At 35.9% G+C, this 23420-nt stretch overlaps 1 protein-coding gene across 7 annotated transcripts in view; it reads right to left on the reverse strand.

Annotated features, from left to right (window-relative positions):
* The window catches only part of MYO6 (myosin VI), a 137198-nt gene that overhangs the window by 71949 nt on the left and 41829 nt on the right, over positions 1-23420 (reverse strand). For all 7 annotated transcript variants that reach the window (XM_039853230.1, XM_039853229.1, XM_039853225.1 and 4 more), the window contains exons 2-4: positions 11463-11605; positions 5920-5989; positions 797-870 (exon numbers count right to left, since the gene is read on the reverse strand). In XM_039853230.1, coding sequence (XP_039709164.1) covers positions 797-870; positions 5920-5989; positions 11463-11579 — 261 coding nt within the window. In that variant the 5' untranslated portion in view covers positions 11580-11605. The remainder of the gene's footprint in view (positions 1-796; positions 871-5919; positions 5990-11462; positions 11606-23420) is intronic.

The following is a 23420-nucleotide window of genomic DNA, read 5'->3' on the forward strand; positions in this document are numbered from 1 at the left end:
CTTCGTTCAAAAATAATGAAGAGTCCCATCTTTATAACAGGAGAACTACTGCGGGGTAATTTATCTCCAGCCAACAAAGGAATCTACAACTAGGTCATATTAAAATAAAACCTCTAATGTGCCCACTGAGTAATTATAAGTAAAACATGCTAGTTAGGTATTCATCTGAGTGAGCTGATGTAAACCATATTTACATTCAAAGCATTCTCCTTCATTTTTTAATATTCTGAATATTTAAGGTAAAGTATCTACTTAGGGTTTAATAAAATATTGCAACTATTTAAGTTCTATGATCAGCATTTCAGTGTTCTTGATATTTCCTCATGTACTGCTGTTAGTGTAACTTACATTTTTTTTGTCATCCAAGTTTTTAATTTAAATATATATTTCTTATAGGATGCCTTAAATTCTTTACAGAACAATGTGGGAAGTGAATTAATTAAACAGATCTACAGACATATTCCAAAAATAATTCAAAACCCAAAATAATTTGTATTTTTTTACAATAAAAAAATAGACATTGTTAAGTCTGAAAGATATCAGATGATGCTCTGAAGTCATCATTTCATTTCATAAATACTCATTAAGTGCCTACTATGTACCATGCATGTTCTAAGCCCTAGAGTTAGAGCAGTAAATTAGAAAAAAAAATCTTATTTTCATTGAGCTCACACTTTATTCAACAAGCTCGATCAAGTATGATTTCCTGTTAGAAAACTTCCAGCTTGACAAAATCAAACAAAGCATGTAAAATAATTATCCCTGCAAAAACTTAAACCATAGGTAAAATACTTACATAAATTCTGTCTTTACTGTACCGAACCTTGATATTATGAAGGAGTGTGGCTTCATTTAAATACATTAGTGAACCTGAAACGTAAAATGTGTAAATCATTAGCTATTTGAAAGAAAAAAGTAAAATAAAACAACACTATCTTAATCTGAATCACTTTCAATACAAGCTAAAATTCACCTGTTAGTATTAATTCCATCTTCTTAAAACCGTGGTACATGTAACCCAAGAGGCCAATTTAAAATATATCCAGCTTACAAATGTGATATTTATAAACAATGAATTTCCAACCAGGTAAGTACATCTAGTACCAGGTGAGTACACATTAATGAAAGGTGGTTAAAAAAGTCAAGCACAATTCAAATGGAAAGTACTCCTTTAGATAGTGCTGATTTTACTACACTTTTGGCACAACAAAGTGATAACACTAATTCAATCTGACACTCAGAATTTTACAGAAAAAACACAAAAGATAAAATTTTAGAATGGGAAGGAACCAGCAGATCAGTCAGTGCCACACAACTGATAGGACGAAATAACAGTCCTGGAGAAATTAATCACTTGACCCTTGAACATATCAGAGGTTAGGAGCGCTGACCACTGTTGTAATTGAAAATCCATGTATAACATATGTCAGCCCTCTGCATACTCAAATTCCCAACCAGACGTTGAAAATACATATTGTCTTAACCCAGGATATGCAACTAATTAATAGTAGAATCAAGGTAGAAATCTTGTTTTTCTGATACGTGTTCTGCTAATATCTCAGAATACACATATACATGTATACACATATATGTATATATACACACATACATACTCAGACATATCCTATTCTCTCAGCCTAATCTCTCCCAGCCCTCCAATCCTCTGAGCAACACTTCTACATTTCCACAACATAGCACACAAAACCATTCTTCTTCCCAATTGCTTTATTCCTATTATTATTAGCACCACTATTTTTTCAGTCATCCAGACTGCAAACCTTTGTCAATACTTAGAATCATCTTTTCTCTGCCTCCTTGCTCTAAACCAGTTTCCAACTCTGTATACCACATAATAAAGTGTGTGGCACAGAACCAGACTTGTGGCAGGCTCTCAAAATTAGTATAATCTCAATCTCTAAAATGTCTCCAATTTCCACCACTCTAATCCCAGTTTAGGTCACATTATCTCTTTTGTAATGACAGTAGCCTCTTAATTGTTGCCTCAGTCTCTCTCGTCCCTAATCCAGACCCCTCAGCACATTAACTAGAGACCTAATTACATCTCTTTCCTCAAAAAACATCAGTGGGTTTCCGCAACTACCAAAGTCCACATTCGAATTCGACATTCAAGGCCCTTATTAAACCTGCATTCAACGGACCTTTTCATATATTTTCCACAATTCCTTTTAATACGGTTTAATTTATGGGCAGACTAAAGTATGCATCAAACCCAAATATTACTCATGCACTGGGATCCATCTCTACATCTCTAGGTGTCAAAACTCTACCTATCCTTTAACGACATTTCAAAGATTATCTCACAAATGATATTTCCCCATTCTTACCACTACTACCACCGCTAGAAGTGCTTTCTTCTTTGTACTTTCTAAATAGTGCTTATCACAGACTGCCAGTATTGAGATTATAATATTGTATATCTGGTTTTGGCTACTAAACTAGATCTTTGAGAACAGTACCCTGCCTGACTGATTTGCTTGCTTGACCCCTCACTGGAGTTATATATATGCCTACACTGTACGTATGCCTAACATACAATTCAGTACCCAACCAATTCTGTCAAACAAGAGTCTCTTGCTATACCAATCCCAAAGACAGCCTATGCTTGTAGTCATATAATGTATCTAATTCATTTTCTAAGAACACATGCTTCACTGTTTTCTAATGCCACTTATGGCAGAATAAAAGTTAGGAGTAGGTGGAGCCTCCTAACAGCTTTAATGGCAGCTTTCCTTTGAATTGAGGAAAGATTTGGAGAAGGTAGGCAACAGAGGTGTATCTAATTTGGATTTTTGGTCACTGACCTTTCCATAGCCCTCCTCTTCTACTCTCGTTCCCCAGGAGCCTGGTCTTACCTAAAGCACACTCCGGGATCTCTCACCTTCCTCTGAACTACCTGGTTGTATGATATTTTCTCTGCTTCTTTTAAGTAAGAATTCCTAATCCCATAATAGTTCCCCTGGAGAAGCTACTAATCATATAAACCTATACTAACATGTGAATGACTGCCTGCTCTCAGTTCTCACCTCCTTCCACATTCACTGCCCGCCTTCTCAAGGATATCTGTTAACGAAATAAATCTCTAACTGGTGAAGTATCTGCCAATGACAGTAAGAATATGGACAGGAGGGTCTTTCTCTTAAATCAGGCTATTCCATTTTCATGAAGACATGGAAAGGGAAAGACAAAAAGGAACATAATTATGACCCTCTGTTTACCAGAATGGGAAACAGTAGGTCCAATTGTCTATGCATCCCTAAAGGTATAATCTAGGGATGTTGACAAGCATCTCAAAAATAACTTCCTTCTCCACCTAATTCTTCTCCTAGTAGTCAGCTCTAGAATTACTTGGTTTGGTTACTTACATGCAACCCTTTATGTGAACTGTTTGCCCTTTAGGCCTAATTATTCATAGATTTAACTATACTCAATAGCAAAACTTTAAAAACAAGACATATAATAAAAGAATAACCATATTTTTTCCTTATAAAATCCCTAAAAAGCATTTTGGTATAATGAATATATATATATATATAGAAACTTTTGGTATGCTTGATATATGTATATATATATATGCTTGATATACATATATCAAGCATACCAAAAGTTTCTAATGAAGAGTGAGTATGACATACCAAAAGTTTCTAATGAAGAGTGAGTATGACATTAAATTTAGGGAACTGACAAGGAAGTTATCTGAACATTTAAGGCCGTGCTTACTCATTACAGTGCTAGTTCACTGAAAGAAAAAAAGGAATCCACAAACAACTTCAACACAGTAGAAGTCAATCAATTCTATAGTTATATTGTCGTAGAAGTCATTCTATTACTGATAAAGGGAATGAACCAGGCAACTTTTAGAAGTCTTTCCAATATACAGTCTATAATTTATTACTCTCAAATTCTAATGGTGACAATTCATGGAGAGTATTATGTCATGTAAGTAACAGTAGTTTCAAAATCAGCATGAAAAAATGCTATTATTTTATTACTGACTTCATATCCCTGAATTTTTCTCCTACTGTGGCATTAACACCCAAAAGTCAAGTAAAAAGGCAAAATTAACATACTAACCTCCATATACAAATCCCTTCAAATAGAAAACCTAGAGCTAAAACTTGGTAATAAATTTTGCTATTTTATTAGGTCACTATCAAAAGACAACTCATGTCTCTCTTTCAATAGAACTTTTATCACATAGTTTAGAATGCTCCACAGACAACAAGCTTTTAATCATATTACCATTAAGATATAGAGAAGAGGTAAGGATTTTAGAAATATGGACATAAGACCCTAAAAAACAATGCCATGCCATTTGGCAGAGGACAGTGGTATAGTGGCAAGTCTCAGGCAAAAGAATAAATTATAGGACCACTTTAGCTGGAAAACCTACATCCTAAAGTCAACAACCAAAGCTGCATTAATGATGTGGTTTCAGAAAAAGGACTTCAAGTAGGGCTGGGCTACTGAATGATGAGGATAGTGAACATCCACACATTAGCACTGCTGCCATCTGACATCATCCAAGAAAACACCTGCAAACACTGGACAATTAAAAGGCTGGACACGTGTAATATGAGATGAAATAATCAGAGGGAGAATGTATTAAATTAATTTAAGAAATGGATTAAAAATGATTCAAAACCACTTGTTATGTTTAGCCACATGTGAATATATAAATAAAAAAACATTTACTTTAATATGTGAAAAGGATTAATTCCTAGTTCTGAATACATTAGCAAGTTATAACAAAAAAGAATATTCTCTCTTATTTTGGACATGGTAGACTCACATTCCTTTTTTTTTTTCACTTTGTTCTGATGGTTATTCAGAGAAGTAGTATCCAATCAGACAAATTCTCCAGAAATTTTGGAAAGGAAAGGAGCTCCACATTTTTTCTCAAACTCTTATACCTAATAATAGCAGCTACCATTTATTAAAAGACAATTAGAGGTTAGGCACTGTGCCAAGCATTTTAAATATATCTCCAAACACACAACGCAAATGTTATCACTCCTGTTTTATAGATGAAAAGCTCAAAGAGGAGGCACACAGCTTCCTAATAGCATAGCAAGAATCTGAACTTAGGTTCTCCCTCAGTCCAGAGTTCTCCCATTACTCTATTCCACATTACCTATTCACATATGGGGATCTTACAGGCTTACTCAAATGTGAACACCAGAGAAAATCAACAAGGACAAAATATATTCCCTTCTCTTACCTTTTTTCTTTTAAATGAAGAGGTTTTTTAAAGATATCATTAATGAAATCCATGACAATTGGACATAATTCTTGAATATTGCCAAATAAAAAATGTAATATTACTACTTAATCTTGAAAATGCAAGAATATATATGGCCTGTTCACTAGATAAAGTTTTCCCACTAAACACTCTAAGATAGTTATAAGTAAAATTAATGTTTCATTTTAATAAAATGTTCTGAAATCGATTTTTCAATTAGTACTTATTACACATATTTTTAAAATGTGTTTCCTTAAACCAATGACATTAAATGGGCCCTCCTGTCTTCTAAATTATTGAACCACATATACTACTATAAATATCATCTAGTTCTAGATGAGGTTTAAAATAACTCCTTCAAAATCATTAACAAAAGATCTTTAGTTCAGGCTCCATAGTAGGTTATTACCATTCCCCACATTTACACAACTGAGAAAACACTAAAAGGACATTCAAGAGACTCTTTCACCAAAGTGCAAATGTGAGACAATAATGAATTTAGGGCTTCTGAGCTCCTCTATTCACATGAATCTTAATGTCAAAAGGCTACATTTCTTCTGAACCAGTACAGTGTACCTAGTAATATAACGACTAATTTATTTTTTGGAGGATCAGTTTCCTTCCCTGTGCTGAGAACTATTTTGTAGCATGATACTTACAGTTATCTTCCACATCTTTTTTACTGTCCTCTTCTGCAGGGAACACTTGGTTTATGAGAGCCAAAAATGTCTAACAAACGAAACAAGAGCTCATTAAACTAGAGGTTTATAAACAGTAAGAAAAATAAAGGAGCTTAACTGGTTGTGTTCAGTGTAATAATATCAACAATATGCTCTTAATTAAAATGTAATGCAATCCTATTATTTAACAAGTCACTAACCCAAAAACAGGATAATAACTTCACACAAAAACCATACACACTATTACTATGACCATGAAATCAATAATGGATATCAATAAAAAACATACTATAACACCCAGAGCAGGACAAAATGTGAAGTATGCTAATATTAAATTTATAGAAGTATACTATTTAACAACTTTTTAAAAATAAGAATTTTAATATTTATATATTGCAATTTTCTTTTTAAAAAGGAAAAATGACATTCAATCAATCAGATATACCAACGGAAGAGATTATGATTTAATTAAAGCTATCATTCGAGTAAAACACATTAGACATAAATTCTTGTGCCGATAATGTGCCAGAAATATAAACGGTATCTAAAACTATTTGGTCCATGAAATTATAGTTATGCATGAATATATTTTGTTATATCACTTAAATGTTATGGTAGAAATTCTAGAAGTAAGACTGTATCTTGTAAGGGAGAACGAATGATCTCAAACTACATCTAAAGAGAATTAAATTTTATCCATGTCATTCTAACAGTTATCTATAAATTTATATTTCTCACACGATTATAATTGGTTGACGTTTCCATTCGTGCCAAATAAAACTCTGAGAAAAAACTGTTCAATTATTTTAATATTTGTACATCTACATATGTATGTATATACATACATACACACACACACACGTATAAGACAAGGCTATGGCTATAGTTTACAGAGTAAATCCAGGCTGCTGGTACTACCTCAACTCAAAGTCACACCCAGAGCTTCAACTGTCCCCTGCTATAGAAAGTTGCCCTGAAACTTATGATTAATGCCCTTATGTTTACTGATCACAATCTTTATGGTCTAGCATTCTTTCCAGATTATTCCCATCTTTGTTCCTGGGATGGTAATGACACTGGAGGACTGTGCTGCCAGAGAGAAGGCTCCGTGACCTTGGTACTCCTGACCACCAACTCAGCTATCAAACCTGAAGGAATCCAGCCATGGATCCACAACACCAGAGTAAAGAAGACAGAACTTGAGGATAGAAGAGATACTACAACATGGAAATCAATGCTGTTAGACTAGGACCTCAAATACTTGTTCTCACAACAATCCTAGATGCTTCTCGGAAGGACCAATACCATTCCAAAGAGATGAAAACGTCTGGGTTTATCTAGCCAAACGTACTTAGTTTCTCTGACTTTTGCCTTTCAGGAAGGACCTACATAGACAGACTTTCACTTTCTGTTTAATAGGAGTTTGTACCCCATCAGAGACTATTAGGAATCACATCATTTCTCAATTTGTTGACAAGCCTATTTCATACTCTGACATCTGTAACTGGGGTCCTACTGACACCAGGAAGGACAGAGCTGTATTTTCCCTTAAGGTCTCTGTGGTAACCTCGGCAGGAGAACATGTGACATTACCAGTGTTGTCGTTATGGCCAACATAGACCTGAACTGCAGTTCTCCAGCCTCGATGAGTTATGTTAAGGTACCTGCAGCGTGGTTCCTGTCTATTCTTATGTGCCAGCCAATAACTCTGGAGGACCTTGCTCCCTTGGAAGACTAACTGCTTTTATGCCACAGAGGCCGCACCTGACTTGGCATCACAGAGAACTTACTTTAGGCCCTGACTGTAATAGCGAGCTACACTTGTTTATTCCAGCTGAATATGTAGCTTTGTTTGTGATGTCGGCCATGACTAATGCTCTAAATGTAGAAATCAGGAGAATGGCCTGCTCTTTGGTGAAATCCCTGAATGCCACCTCTCAGACCAGCGATGCCATTGGGGAAGAACTAAGACAAGCCAGAGAGGTCATCCTTGAGCACAGGGCCACTACAGATTATTTGTTGCTAAGAAGCAACCACAGATATGAGGAATTTAAAGGACTTTACTGTTTTAATCTTACTGATAACTCCCAAATAATCGAGAGGAAGGTCAAACAAATTCATAATATTGTATCCAATATCAGACAGAAGGGGTTTTTGGCCTTGATCTATCTCGACTCAACTCCTGGCTCCCCAGCTTTGCTAGTTTAAGAGAAGCATTTCTTATTTTTCTTTTGTTTATAATTACAGGAATTGTGTCTTGCTGATGCAATCAATGAGCCCAGCCTGTAGGTCCGTCATCATCTGGCTGCCAAATGCTTGACAGATACCTGGAGTCCAAGCCTTTCTTTAACTTCAGAGCAAATAATTTCACCTTAAGCTGGTCTCATAGATAACAGACTCTGCCTTTTGACAGTGAGGAATTGAAGAAGGGCCCAGTTAAACCCCAGTAGTAGAGGCCTCACAGTGTCCCCAGTCCCATTTTCCTTGCCCTATAGTTTAACAATACATTGTCCCCTGAGGCTTGGCCCAGAGCTCAGAAGTCCCCAGCCATAGAAAGCTGCCCTAAAACTTATGATTAACGCTCTTATGCTTACAGATCACAGTCTTTATGGTCTAGCATTCCTTTCAGGCTACTCCCACCTTTGTTCCTGGGTTGCTAACTCACCTGAGGACCACACTGCCAGAGGGAAGGCTTCCCTGAAGCACAAGAGATCCCCTCAGAACTGTCACGTAGCCCCTGGAATAATACCCAGATTTTCCCTTATATATTCCAAGCCAGACTAAGAAAGGAAGGCAGTGTTTAAAAGTGTTAACCAGCTGCCTTCTCAGACCACCAGTGCCCTGACAATAAACACTTATTCTAAATAGCCCAACTCCTATGTTGGTCTACTGGGTGAGCAGCATGGGCAGCATGAGGCCAGTACTCGGCTGCCCTTTGTTTACAACACCATATGTGGTAAAGATGTTTCATTTAACCAACTGTTTCATTTATGAATAGATACACACATGCACTCAGTACACATACTTGCTGACATGTAATATCTGTTTTTCATAAATACACACACACATTATACATATCGAATGCAATGCAAAATTTATTTCTTACTACGGGTTACAATTGAAAAACTATTACTATCATCAAAGACGTGTTCTCCATCAGAGCTAAATCATTCCCTCTTCTACACTTCTACTACATCAGCAGTTTTACTTGATTTGTCTACCATTCTATGCACTTAATTCCTTAATATTTATAAGTTGGTTATCTCTAGACCATGGATTATCTAAGAAAAAGACTGCTTCTCTTGTAGATCTTTTTAATCATATAATTATTATGCTTTACAATTTATTAAAACCCCAATCAGAAAGTAGGGGAAAGATTTAAAGCAATTCCTGAGATTCTGTTAACCCTCAAAAAATGTTTATGAAAAGAAGCTTCAACTTTAGTTTACAGAATTACCTATAGATCCATAGTTTTCATGGCTTCACAATTTACATTTTAAGTGTTTTTTTCTGGTTACCTATGTGTGTATGTGATTAATACTAATAAGGCACAGTTAAAAGCACATAAATTATTTAAAGTATGAAAAAGCATATACCCATAAATCTAATTTCTTCTATTCTTCAACTGAACTATTTTGTCATTTGTGGATACAACAGAATATACCTAAATAACAGAATATACTTAGCACATATACTATTCATTTCATTTCAGCCTCTTGATTTACTGTGCTTATAAAAGATTCTAAACAAAAATGAAAAAAAAACTTTGAAGAATAAAAAGCTCACTAAATTTGTCACCCCAAAATATGCTACTTTGGCATATCGATTATTATGAGTTAAAGGCACTTGGGAAACAGCAGATGCAACAAGGGCATTCTGATCTTTTTTATTCCTGAGAGCAGGACATATAACTCCCATATGAAAGGTGCCCTTCTGATAACAGAAGGAAGGAAGACACTCCTATCACCAGAGAAGGGGAATCAAGGCCAACAGAAATCTGTACAAACAAACCTTGTTACACTAACTCTTACTTTCCTAAGTACTTCCCCACAATTTGCTGCTCCTAGCCCAAACCCCCTTGTCTTACCACTTCTTCACAAATTGTTTCCTTGTCTAAAAGGTATAAAAGTTTTCTGCTCTAGGCACTTCTTTAGGTTTTCATTCTCTGTGAAGGCTCCCCATATGCATGTGAAAATTTAATAAAAACTGTATGCTTTTCCACTGTAAATCTGTCTATGTCAATTTAATTCTTAGGCCCAGCCAGAGTCTCAAATTAATAGAGGAAATTTTTTTCTCCCCTGTAAGTTCAAACAAATAAAAATAATAGAGCTTATTTTTAAATTATTTTATTTTTTAACATGTACTGCAAATAGATACTTGTTAATAAGAGAAAAAACTAGAAACACTTTGTCTCATCTTTCCTGAGGGTAACTTTAATTGGCCTCCTTTCACATGCCACATTATATATTATGCATTTAGGTTCCTGGGTTGTTTACAGTAACAGAATAGTTTCCTCTGTGAAAAGACCTCATGAGAGATCCACCTTGTTTTTCTAAGGTTCCCAGAAGGATGGCAGTCACATGGCATTAGTTAACCATGTATCAGAAAAATATAAATTATTCATAAATATTCACAGAGTCCAAAGTAAACAGAAATGACATCAACAAATTTAATTTAGCCAGAAGATCTATTTAACAGGTATATTTATTAAACTGAATATTGTGAAGATCTCCCACAAAAAGAGACCCTACAGTCACCATGAAGACTAAAAGAGAATCCAGGTCACTTTTCTCCCAAACTCCCATTTTGTAATACTATGTCTAAGCATAAAAGGAAATAGATATCATGTGCACAAAATTAAAGTATGCTTTCATGTTTTAAAAACTATCGTTATATATATGCCTTGCTGTTGAACTGTACATCTGAAACTTACTGGATTTCATTAACCAATATCACCATAATAAAAATAAATTAATTAAAAAAATAAAGAAATTAAAAACTATCATTATAGCAAAAATAATAATAGATGGGTATGTTTAAGACTTAAGCATCTTTACTTAATAGAAATAAATCTACTCCAATCCCATGTTAATAGATTTATGTAAATAAAAAGTTTAAAAGAAAGAATTGTCTGGGAGCTAAAGCAAAAAGCAAAAATTGGTAACACAATCCCATTCGCTTTTCATATTTGTACTCTGGAACATGTATACATCACAAATATATTCATACCTTCAGAAATATGTGTAAGGAATAAAAATGTCATGCTTCTATTTTACCATAATGCTGTTTTTCTTAAAAATGTGTTAATGAAAGGCTCACAAAATTTATCTGATTTTAACATAGGGCACCATTTTTCCCCTAAGGTATGTACTTCTGATTTAACCTAACAACTCAGTAGAAAACTAAAATTCAATTACCAGAAAACTGCTTTTCCATAAACTGCTAGAAATATCTAGTTCATTGAGAAGGGAGACACTTATATTGAAAGAACTCAAATTTTGAAATCTTTCTGAGAAACTCACCTTGCCTTTTTGGTTCAAGGGTTCAATTGTTAAGCTGTCAGGGCCAATGTCCACAATATTGCCCATCTGAAATCCATCTGTAGGGTGTGGAGCCCAAACGGGCTTTCCATCCTCCATTTTTGAAGTGAGCTATCCACTATCTCCTGTTTCAGAGGAACAAATAAAGCAACATAAATAACTTTGGAAATAGAAAACAAATATCATTCTTTTAAAAGTTAACGTGGAAATTGCAATTCATATAAGCACATGTCTACCCCTGCTATAGGTAATATCCACCCCCTCCCATCTTGCTGCACCCTGCTCCTCCTTTATCCGCCTTTAGATAAGGACCAAGCAGAGGCTGCTCTACTCTCAGGTAACCTGTTCTGCTACTGCCTTCCTTCAGTTGCGACTGCAGTAGAGTACTACCCTTTGAGCAGTACAGAAATAGAGAGCAATGATCATAGGTTTTACCTACTGTCCCAGTGTGATTCATAATAGCACTCTCTTTTACTACCTATAGTATTCTGGACTGCACAATAAATTAAACAGTTGTCCCAGGAATGACTATTATTGTGTAGAGTTAGCTAAGAGTTGAACAGTAAGTCATTTTAGACCTGAAGGGATAAAAATGAGAGATGTGAGAAATTACTTCCTCTGGGAAACCTTCTCTAACAGTCTGGGACTACAGAGATGCCTCACCCAAGTGCTCCCTATACACATCTTCACAAAACCGCTCACACTGTTTTTGTTGTTTCTTCATTTTTTTCTACTGAGGTAGAACTTATATACAGTAAAATGTACATACCCTAAGCATACAGTAGTTGAAGAGTTTCGACAAATGGATACACCCATTTAACAAACACCCAATTGATATTGAGAACTTCTGCATCACCCCTGAAAGTTCCCTCATGCCTCCTTCTGGTCAATCCTTTGTCCCCACAGACATCTACTGTTTTAGTTTCTATCATCATAAATTAGTTTTTGCCTTTTCTTGAACTTTATGAAATAGAAATCGTACAGGATAAATGATTATCTGGCTTCTTTCATTCAACAAGATATTTTTGATATTCAACCATGTTGTTGTGCATACTAGCCCACTGAATGACTATATCACAATTGTTTACCTGTTGTCCTGTTGATAGACATTTGCATCATTTCCAGTTTTTGCCTACTGTAGATTCTCATTGTTCAAATGTTCCTGTAAAGCTTCTTTCATGTTTGGCATTCTCAGATCTAACATTTACAATTCGGTCTTTTGAGAATATTCTGAAGGGTCTGTGCCATGTAAAATATTTAATTTTAATGAGCTTAGATTCTGTGAGGTTAGTATGTAATAGTGAATCAGATAATGAGTGATCTCAGAGGTTCTAGGTTTAACATCTCGATAGGAATTTATTTTTAAATATTTATCTATACTTAAAGAAAAGCTGATGCATGTGTCATAACTCACCTCTTGTGTGGCATTTTCAAATATGGGATTTCCCATGTCAGTGCTCACAGGTCTTGTCTCTCATGCAAGTCAAAGGCATTTGGTACACAGTTCAATCAAAAAGCTACTAACTACTGACATGTTTGCTATAAGCTTGTTGGTTAATGTCTTCCACGCCATAGCTACATGGTGGGATTTGCTTTCTGCACACAGTAAATTCTATTAGGTTTAAGTGTAATTCTGAGTTAAGAAACTGAATGAGGATTCTCTACAGAAGTCAATCAGTAACACTGCTTCAGACGTACCACACCTATACCTACATACCTTCCCTGAATAATCATATCTAGTCCCATGGTATTAAGTACCTTCCACATGTGAGTGATGCCCAAATTTATTTCTCAAACCCAGAACGCTTCTGGGTTTGAGAAATAAATTTGGGCATCACTCACAGGTGTTGACCCGCCTACTAGACAACTCCTCATAGATACAACAGATGTAACAATGCTATATTATATTATTACTCTGTTCACCACCCCAGCCTGTTCTTTCTTATATCAATAAAGGGACCAACAATCCTCAGTTCAAATCAAACCTGATTCATCCTCAATTCTTCCAGCTCCTTCCAAATACACATCACCACCCGCAATCCTGTTGGCTTTATCTTCAACACGTATCTTAAATCCACCCACTTCTCTGTATCTCCTCTGCCATCCTAGTGAAAACCAACATTGCCTGTTACCAGGACTTCTGTAATGAACTTAGGAGGGACTCCTACTCTTGCCAATCTGCACAGATCACCAGAAATCCTATTGAAAAAGGTAAATCTGCTATCACTTCTGTTCCATCAGGACAGTCCTTTCAATGTCTCCAAGACCCAGCACAGAGCAGGCAAGTCAGTATTCACTGAGTGAATGAATAAATTGTTCACACAGTTTGAGAAGAGTAAAAGGAGATGGCAGACTAGAAAGAGTTGAAAGTTCTTAAAACCTAGGCTTGAAACTAAGCCGCACCACTGTCTGACTAGCTCTTAAGCAAGTTATTTAATCTCTCTGATCAGTATCTTTATCTTCGCCCATACGTGATAATATCACTTACCTTACAGAATTGCTATGAGGATTAAGTGACAAAAAATTGAGATCACCGTTCTAACGACACCCAATAGATGCTAGTCATACCTCTTCCCCTTATATTCACCCATATCCCTTGTCCAAAGCCATCAATAAACTTTGAGAAAAAGGTCTTGTGATAGTTCTAAATACAAAGAAAAATTACAGAATAGTCATGAGGGATCATTTAGAAATAACTGAGTATCTGAAAAAAAAAAATGTTGCAGCAAGCAAAGCCCCCAAAGTCCAAAAAAGAATGGCAAATTCCCTTGATCTATTCAAACTGCTCTCCCATACTGAACCATTTGCTGCTGCTTCCCTGTTAAGACAGATTTACAGCTATACATCTAATGTTGTTGTTCTTCAAACCCTAAACCTACAGTAAAGGAATTCCTTTAAAAGACATCAGTCCACAAGGATGGGCAGAACCAAAAAGTAGACAATAATGACAAAATTTGGGGAGTTGGAAAGCAAATGGTTGAGAGGCAACTGACAGCAAATCCAAGAGAGTTGAATCCCAAGAATGGAGAAAGATGCAAGACAACCTCAATAGTACCACTGAATCTCAAAAGACATAAGAACTATAGCACAAATATACTTCTAGAACCAAGGGTAAAAAGAGGGGGCTCTACCATAAGAAAACCAGATGAAAGTTTGAGAAAGAGATTTCCAAACACCAACTACACACACGCTCCTTATTGCTGGGCAAATGACTCACTCCCCACTCCTGTACTACTCCAAGAGAAACCTAGAGGGTATTCCTTGGAGAAGACAGAGGGTCTCTCAAGAAACCCCAGAAACAATTAAGGGTGTGCATACAAAAATTGCCACATGCTGACAAAAACTCTTTGACCAAAGTTTTGTTAGGCTCCTCCGAGCTTTCTTGACTAGGCTTCAACTAGGCATTGCATGTCTGTCCTGCCCTTGTTGGATCTGCATAGGCCAGTTTTAGTAAGAATCCTGCTAAGCCAGTTTAGAGAAATTCCTCTCCCTTTGGTATCTGATCAAGTTATTCATCCCCTACCTTTGGCCTGCCTTCAACAAGAATCCTCTACCCTTGCTGTTTCCTCTTAGTTATTTTGCATTCACTAATTCAGCTAACTCTACTCATTAGCTATAAATCCCCAGCTGTCTTTCCTATATTTGAATTTGAACCTAATCTCCCTCCCCTATTGTAATACCCATTGTCACAGACTGAATATATGTCTGCTATAGACTGAACTGGGTCCCTTCTGAAATTCATATGTTGAAGCCCTAAGCCCAAATGTGACTGTATTTGGAGACAGGGCTTTTAGGAGGCAATTAAGGTTAAATGATGTCATAAAAGTGAGATCTTAATCCAACAGAATTGATAGCTCTATAGAAAGAGCTATCTCTCTCCCTCTTCTCTCTCTCTCCCTTACCCCTCTACCCTCTACCCTACCTCCACACTGAGGAAAGGTCATGTGAGCTTACAGGGTGGTGGCAGCCAAATGAAAGCAAGAGAGAACCAAACAATACTGGCACCCTGATCTCGGACTTCCAGCCTCCAAAACTGTGAATAAATAAATTTGTTTTTTTAAGCCCCCCAATCTATGGCATTTTGTTACAGCAACCCAAGCAGACTAACAGATTTCTAGTGCAACAGTCCTGAATAAAGTCTTCCTTGTCATTTTAACAGGTGTCAGAATAATTTACCTTTGATGATATAATAGCAGAAATGAAATATTCACTAGAAAGTATAGAAATATAGTTGCAACTTTTCACAAAGCCAATTAAAAAAGATAGTAAATACAGAAAAAAATAGAAGAAAAAATATATAAAAATGAGACAAAAAGATTCAACATTAAAATACCAGGAAAAGCAAACATCCTGCCCTCCCTTAAAACACAGAGGAGAGAAAGCTTTGAAAAATCCAAAGAAAATTCATTTAAACTGAAAGGCAAAATTTTCTAGAGCCTAAGCAAAATGACCATTAAGTCTTCAACACCTGGGGTCCCCAACCCCCCGGGGCCACTGACCAGTACCCTCTGTGGTCTGTTAGGAACTGGGTTAGCACGTAGGAGGTGAGTGGCGGGAAAGTGAGGGAAGCTTCATCTGTATTTGCAGCTTCTCCCCAGCGCTAGTATCCACCTCAGCTCCACCTCAGATCATCAGGCATTAGATTCTCATAGGAGCACCTGTCCCTGGTACCAAAAGGGCTAAGGGGCTCCTGCTCAATACAATAACTGGAAAAAAGATATCATGTCAAATTTCGGAACACCAGAAATAAAGAGAAGATGCTACACATTTCGAGAAATGAGAGAAAAAAGGTGAAAAAAACACTGGTCATATCCCAAGGTTAATGAATCAAACGGCTTCAGCAACACTGAAAGCAGAAAGTCTATGTAATGCCTTTTCAATTCTGAAGGAAAATTATTTCTAACCTAGAACTCTGTACTTAGGCAAACCGTCAGTCCAAACTGGAGGAGTTTGACCCAAGAGACAGCCACATCAAGTGCCGTCAAACATCCACTGCCCTTAGACCAGTTGAATCTGGCCTAGATTCTTATCTAAACTTGTCTTATTCTAACATTCATACTTACTAAATAAGCATGTTTGCATATGAATAGTACTTAAAAAGATATCATAAAAGGAGTTTAAAAAAACAGTCTCAATTCCCAGTGCTACTGTACTTAAGCACATGAAAGGCTGACTACATATGCACTGCAGGAGTACAAAGTAAAAAAAGAAAAAAAACTGTATAAATCATTGGACTCAGTTAACAAATTTAAAAATTCGATTTTATTCAGGAAAAGTGGGAAAACTCTACAATACCTTATCATTAACTGAAAACTCTCATTTTTAGTACCTGACAACTCATATTTTTAAAGTAAGCACTACAGTAATCTATAGAAGTAATTTATAGTAGCAGTAAGTAATCCATAGAAGGTAATCTGTAGTTTTTTAGACATAATATGCTAACCTTCCATTTATTCTTGTTGAAAGACAAGTAGCATATCATCAAGAGGCTCTCTGGAAAGCAAACATATTGGAGACTAGAGTTATAAATATATACATATCCATATTCATTTTTCTGCAACTCCAGTGATGATCCCAATAATGACTGTGTGTCATGAGTAGAACAAGTAGATCTATACCACAAAATATGAGCTATCACCCACTATGTCAATACTATTACCTTCAAAAATTACCCTTTAAAAATTATAGCTGTGATAATTATAATGCCTTATATTTTATTAGCAAGGGTATTAGCAATTGAGCACTAGCTAAATGTAATTTAGAGTTGGATTGAAGGAGAAAGAAAGAAAAAAGCACTAAACAGGATAAGAAGAACTATTAATAAGACTGCCTTCCACAGCCATTCATTCTGTTAACTTATTTTTTTAGCCATCTATTATGCACCACAAATTGCTAGGCATTGGGGATATAGTCGTGGGCAAAAAGAGACATGGTCTGGCCTCATGGATCTTTATAATAGGGTTACAACCTTCTGTTTCTGTCTGTCTGTTAGTCATCTTACTCGTGGTTTTGTATTTTTTTGTTTTTTTGTTTCAGATAGAAAAACTCCTTTGGTATTTCTGTAATTTCAGGCCTTCTAGTTGAAAAATTCCCCCAGCTTCTGTATGTCTGAAGAGGTCTTTATTTCTCTATATCTAAAAAAGAACTTTGCTGGATATATTATTCTTGGCTGGTAATTTCTCTCTTTCAGTAGTTTGAATATTTGATTGTACTCTCTCCTAGCTTGTACAGTTTCTGCTAAAAAATTCAATAATAATCTAATGGGTTTACTTTTATAGGTTACCATTTCCTTTCCCTGGCTGCCATGAGAATTCTTTCTCCGTCATTAATTCTTGACAGTTTTAATATAATGTGCCTTGGAGGAGGTATTTTTGGATTGAGACAGGTGTTCTGTTTGCTTCTTGGATTCGAGGATCCAGTTCTTTCCATAGGTTTGGGAAGTTCTTGTCCACTGTTTGAATAGCCTCTCCATTCCCTCCTCCTGTTCTTCTCCTTCCTTATCCATTATCCTTATATTGCCCTTTCTGATGGTGTCAAATAATTCTTGTAGAGTTTTCTCTCTTTTTATTTTACTTTCAAGTTTCCCTCTACTTCCACCTGTGTCGTTTCTAGATTTCTGTCATTGATATCACTAATTCTCTTCTTCATCTGGTCAGCTCTATTTCCTAAGCTCACTATTTCATTCTCCTTTACTGAGTTCTTCAGCTCCAGAAGTTCTATTTGGTTCTTTTTTAAAGTTTCAATCTCTTTACTAAAGTATTCTTTTTTTGTTCATTTATTTTATTTCTGAGTTCATTAAACTGCCTGAGTTTTCTTGCATCTTGTTGAGTTTTTGCAGAACTGCCATCTTGAATTCTCTGTCATTTAAATTGCATATTTCTATATCTTTAAGTTTATTTTCTGGAGATTTTTCATTTTCTTTCTGAGCTGCCTTGCTACCTTGGCTATTCATGGTATTTGATGGATATATTTTACCTATGCATTCATGGGAATAAATTCTGCTTTAAAAAAAAAATTGTATTATTATTACAAGTGATCCCTCTTTAGCAGGTTGCTAGGAAAACAACCACTTGGAAAAGAGCAGTAAACAAAACTGGCAAAAATCCCTGCCCTCCAGGATCTTAAATTCTAGTTGGGGGTAAGAGAGTGGCACAGATGTATCAAATTTGCCTTCTAAAAAGACTAGTCTTTCATTTGGCCAGGCCCTGGCTTTGCTGATCAAAAGAATGTTATATACACCTTTGGCACATAAGCTTTAAACGGGCAACTTCTCTCATCTGTATCAGTGTGTCCTGAAGGCTATTAGCTTCCCTCGTGTCCAGACACTGAAAAAACTGGGCACCAGGTAACAGTTGGCCGTGACTGGTGAGTTGTGTGTGTGTACCCAGCACAATCTTTCATTGAGCATTTCAGTCCCATAAGAACTTATTTATATACTAAAATTCTCAAAAACATTTCAGTAGCATTCCCTTTAGTCACTAAATTACTTTTTAAAATGCCTTCCTAGAAAACATCTCCAGGTTAATCTTAGTCAGCTAGTTGTACAAAGTATAGGAATTATTGAATTGCTATAATATCGTATTATGCATTCATTAAACATTAGTATTGGACTTTATTGCGAATATCTTGATTTTATCAGCAATAAACATTCATTAACAATGGGGAGAATATACCTACCATGAAGTCCAAAATCATGACAAAGAAATATAAGAAAACATCTCAAGATAACAAGATCTAAAAACTGATTACCTCAGTATGATTAAGAAGCAATTTTTATATTCACTTTTTTATTTTTCAATGACTATTTATTGAGTACATAGTATGTGCCAGCAACTGTTTTAGGCTTAGATATTGATGAGAAAATACAGAATTCTGTTTTTAAGTCTAAGACATCAAAAAAGAGAAATGTCTAGGCCAGTTATAAAACTATTTTTGATTTTAATAGTAGTATGTCTAGTTGATCACAGCATTGGTCCTAATGACTGATCATTTTTTACAAAGGTTACAGAACTGTACTTTCAAATATAATCTTAGAAAGCCCAATGTACCGATTAATATTTAGAGCTAGGTCCATTACCACTTGATTATTAGATATAGCCTCAGAAAATCAAGGCTAACTTCAACTTAATTGGTATAGCTAAGATTAACTCACTAACCAAAAAAAAGAGGATAATAAATAACAGTAAATATTTTATTAATAACTTTATTATATAGTTGTTAAATATTTGAAATATTTTATATGATGATTGAAAAGTGACACTATCAGGGAAATTACTCTGACTATATACAATGTGAACTGTGAAAATTGGTTATATGATTTTGTTACAGATTTTCAGAGAAGAAATCAAACAACATTTCAGATACAAACTCCTAATTACCACAAAACATATTTGAATTTAGACATAATTCAAATAATATATGTGGACAATCTATACTAACATGACATAGACAATCTAGAGAAAGCCCTGTATTCTTCTGAGACTAAATATCTCAGCTTATTTCAGAAGTTCAAAATCTCTTTTACAGATGTTAAAATACCACAATAGTGATATTACCCAAATGATTTAAATTTTTCATACTGTGACTAATCTTATTTACTGTCCAAGATTATATCTAGAACTTACCTAGATTTATAATTAGTGCTAGATACAAAGTTACTTCTTAAGTTTGTTGGTCTTCCAAAAATGGATTTGTAAAAGACTACAGACTTTAATTCATTTTCTCCATAAATGGACAGTGTTGTTCTCCCATAAGTTGTTAATGAAAAAGAATAATCGAATTCAAGAAATAAGTTGATCTTCAAACCAAAAGGTCTATTCTCCAGAAGGATCCTGTCTGTGCAAAATGGCCCCACTCTGCTCAAGTTGAAACACTCTGCAGCTTAAATTGCAGGCTTTGCGTCAATGTTACTCTGATTTTTCGGGGACTAAAAGATCTACCTGTGAGCAAAACCGCAATCTAGATGGTATACTCTAATCAATAGAGGTGATAAGCCTGAACAATCCTTAGTCTTTTAAACGCATCTGTGACGTCTCTGCCATTTTAACTCTCCTAAAATGTCCCAAAATAGAAGTTGAAGATTTTTCACCTATAATCAGCAGGACTGTTTTAAGAGGTGACCCTAAAGTTCAATCCAATTCAGGCCACACAGTTATCCTGAAAATTCATTAAACAAACAAATAATCTCAAATGCTATGATCAGGAGGAAAAAACTCTGAGACACACACAAATAAAAAAGGAAGGTAGAAGGTATTACTCCACTGTAACCTCTATCAATCTTTCATAAATGAACCAATAATATCTAGGAATAAAGTTCTACTGTAATTCTTAAAACTAAGTTATTTTAACTCCACAAATGGGATGCGTATGCATGTACGATGTGCGTATATCACACAAAGGAAGAACCGAAGATAAACTGAATCTTCTCACAGCTGGTATGAAGTTCAATGCAGCTAGTCAAACACACCCACAGGGAGACTCAGCAGGCACCAGAGCCCCACTAAAGCGAATCCCACTACATGGAGTCAACCCCTCACAAAAGCTCCTCCAATGTAGTCACAGCCATTCCTCAGGCCAGCCAGCCTGAGGGTCAATCCCTCCCACTGACATGCCAACAGCAATTAAGGTTCAACTGCAACAAAAGAGCATACATAATCCACAGAAGGGACATGCATGAGCACCAGCTCAAGTGATAGAAGAGACTGTGCCACTGGGCCCCACAGGACACCTACTACACATAAGGGCAATCTGCCAGAACCAGGAGATGTTGTAGACCTACCTAATTCATAGAAACAAACACAGGGAGTCAGCCAAAATGAGGAGACAAAGAAACATATCCCAAGTGAAAGAACAGGACAAAACTACAGAAAAAGAACTAAATGAAATAGAGATGAGCAATCTACCAGATGTGGAGTTCAAAACACTGGTTATAAGGATGCTCAATGAACTTAGGGGAAGAGTAGATGAACTCAGTAAGAAATTTCACAGAGACAGGAAACATAAAAATGAAGATGGAAAACATAAAAATGGAGACGAAAAACATAAAAAAGAACCAGTCATAAATGAAAAATATGAGAACTGAAATGAAGGCTACATTAGAGGGAATCAACAGATTAGATGAAGCAGAGGATCAAATCAGCTATTTGGAAGACAAGGTAGCAAAAAACACCCAATCAGAAGAGCAAAAAGAAAAAACTTCCCAAAATAAGGATAGTTTAAGAAACCTCTGGGACAACATCAAGCATACCAACATTCACATCATAAGGGTACCAGAAGGAGAAGAGACGAGAACAAGGGATTGAAAACCTATTTCAAGAAATAATGAAGGAAAACTTCCCTAACCTGGTGAAAGAAATAAGACATACAAGCCCAGGAAGCGCAGCCTTCTAAATGAGATGAAATGAAAGAGGCCCACACCAAGAAACATCACCATTAAAATGCCAAAGGTTAAAGGCAAAGAGAGAATCTTAAAAGCAGCAAGAGAATAACAGTTACCTACAAGGGAGCTCCCACGAGACTGTCAGCTGATTTCTCAACAGAAACTTGACAAGTCAAAAGGGACTGGCATGAAATACTGAAAGTGATGAAAAGCAAGGACCTACAACAAGATAACTCTACCCAGAAAGGCTATCATTTACAATCAAAGGAGAGCTAAAGAGCTTCCTAGACAAGAAAAAGCTAAAGGAGTTCATCACCACCAAGCCGATGTTACAAGAAATGCTGAAGGGGTGCAGGGAGGAGGAAGATAAAAAGAAGAGATCAAAAATATGAATAATAAAATGGCAATAAGTACATACCTATCAATAATTACTTTAAATGTAAATGGATTAAGTGCTCTAATCAAAAGGCAAAGGGTAGCTAAATGGACAAGAAAACAAGACCCATACATATGCTGCCTACAAGAGGTCCACTTCAGATGGAAAGGCAGAGACTGAAAGTAAAGGGATAGAAAAAGGTATTTCATGCAAATGGAAACAAAAAAAATAAAAAGCTGAGGTAGCAATACTTAGACAAAACAGACTTTAAAACAAAGGCTATAACAACAAAGAAGGACATTTCATAACGGTAAAAGACATTTTATAATTATAAAGGGATCAATCCAACAAGCCGGACATAACCCCTGTAAACATTTATGCACCCAAAGTAGGAGCACCTAAATGTATAAAGCAAATATTGACAGACATAGATTGACAGTAATGTAGTCACAGTAGAGAACTTTAACACCCCAACGACACCAGTGGACAGAATCAACAAGGAAAGAGCAGCTTTAAATGACACATTAGACCACATGGAGTTAATTAATATTTTTAGAACATTTCACCCCAAAGCAGCGGAATATACATTCTTCTCAAGTGCATATGGAACATTTTCCAGGACACACCACATGTTAAGCCACAAAACAAGTCTCAACAAATTTAAGAAGACTGAAATCATATCAAGCATCTTCTCCAGTCACAATGGTATGAAAACCAGAAATCAATTATGAGAGGAAAACTGAAAAACACACAAACACATGGAGGCTAAATAACATGCTACTGAAGAATGAATGGATTAACAACTAGATCATGGAAGAAATGAGAAGATACCTCAAGACAAATGAAAATGAAAAATCTATGGGACACAGCCAAAGCAGTTCTAAGAGGCAAATCCACAGCACTGCAGGCCTACCTCAAGATACGAGAAAAATCTCAATCTATCCTTACACCTAGAAAAAGGACAATTCAGCTAGTCAAAGGAAACAACAAAACATAACATTTCATGGACCATTCACTATGTACCAGACATTGCACTAAACTACTCTAACATTTTACCTCATTTAATTTTCACAATTCTGGGAGGTACCTCTATCTTGAAACTGAGGTTCAGAAGTTTAGGCAAGTTGCCTAAACAGAGACAACTAAGAAACAAGTGTAGGGGCAAGATCAGAATCCTGTGTGACCC

Source organism: Pteropus medius, unplaced genomic scaffold (genome assembly GCF_902729225.1).
Source record: "Pteropus medius unplaced genomic scaffold, Ma_sr-lr_union100, whole genome shotgun sequence".
Lineage (NCBI taxonomy): Eukaryota > Metazoa > Chordata > Mammalia > Chiroptera > Pteropodidae > Pteropus > Pteropus medius.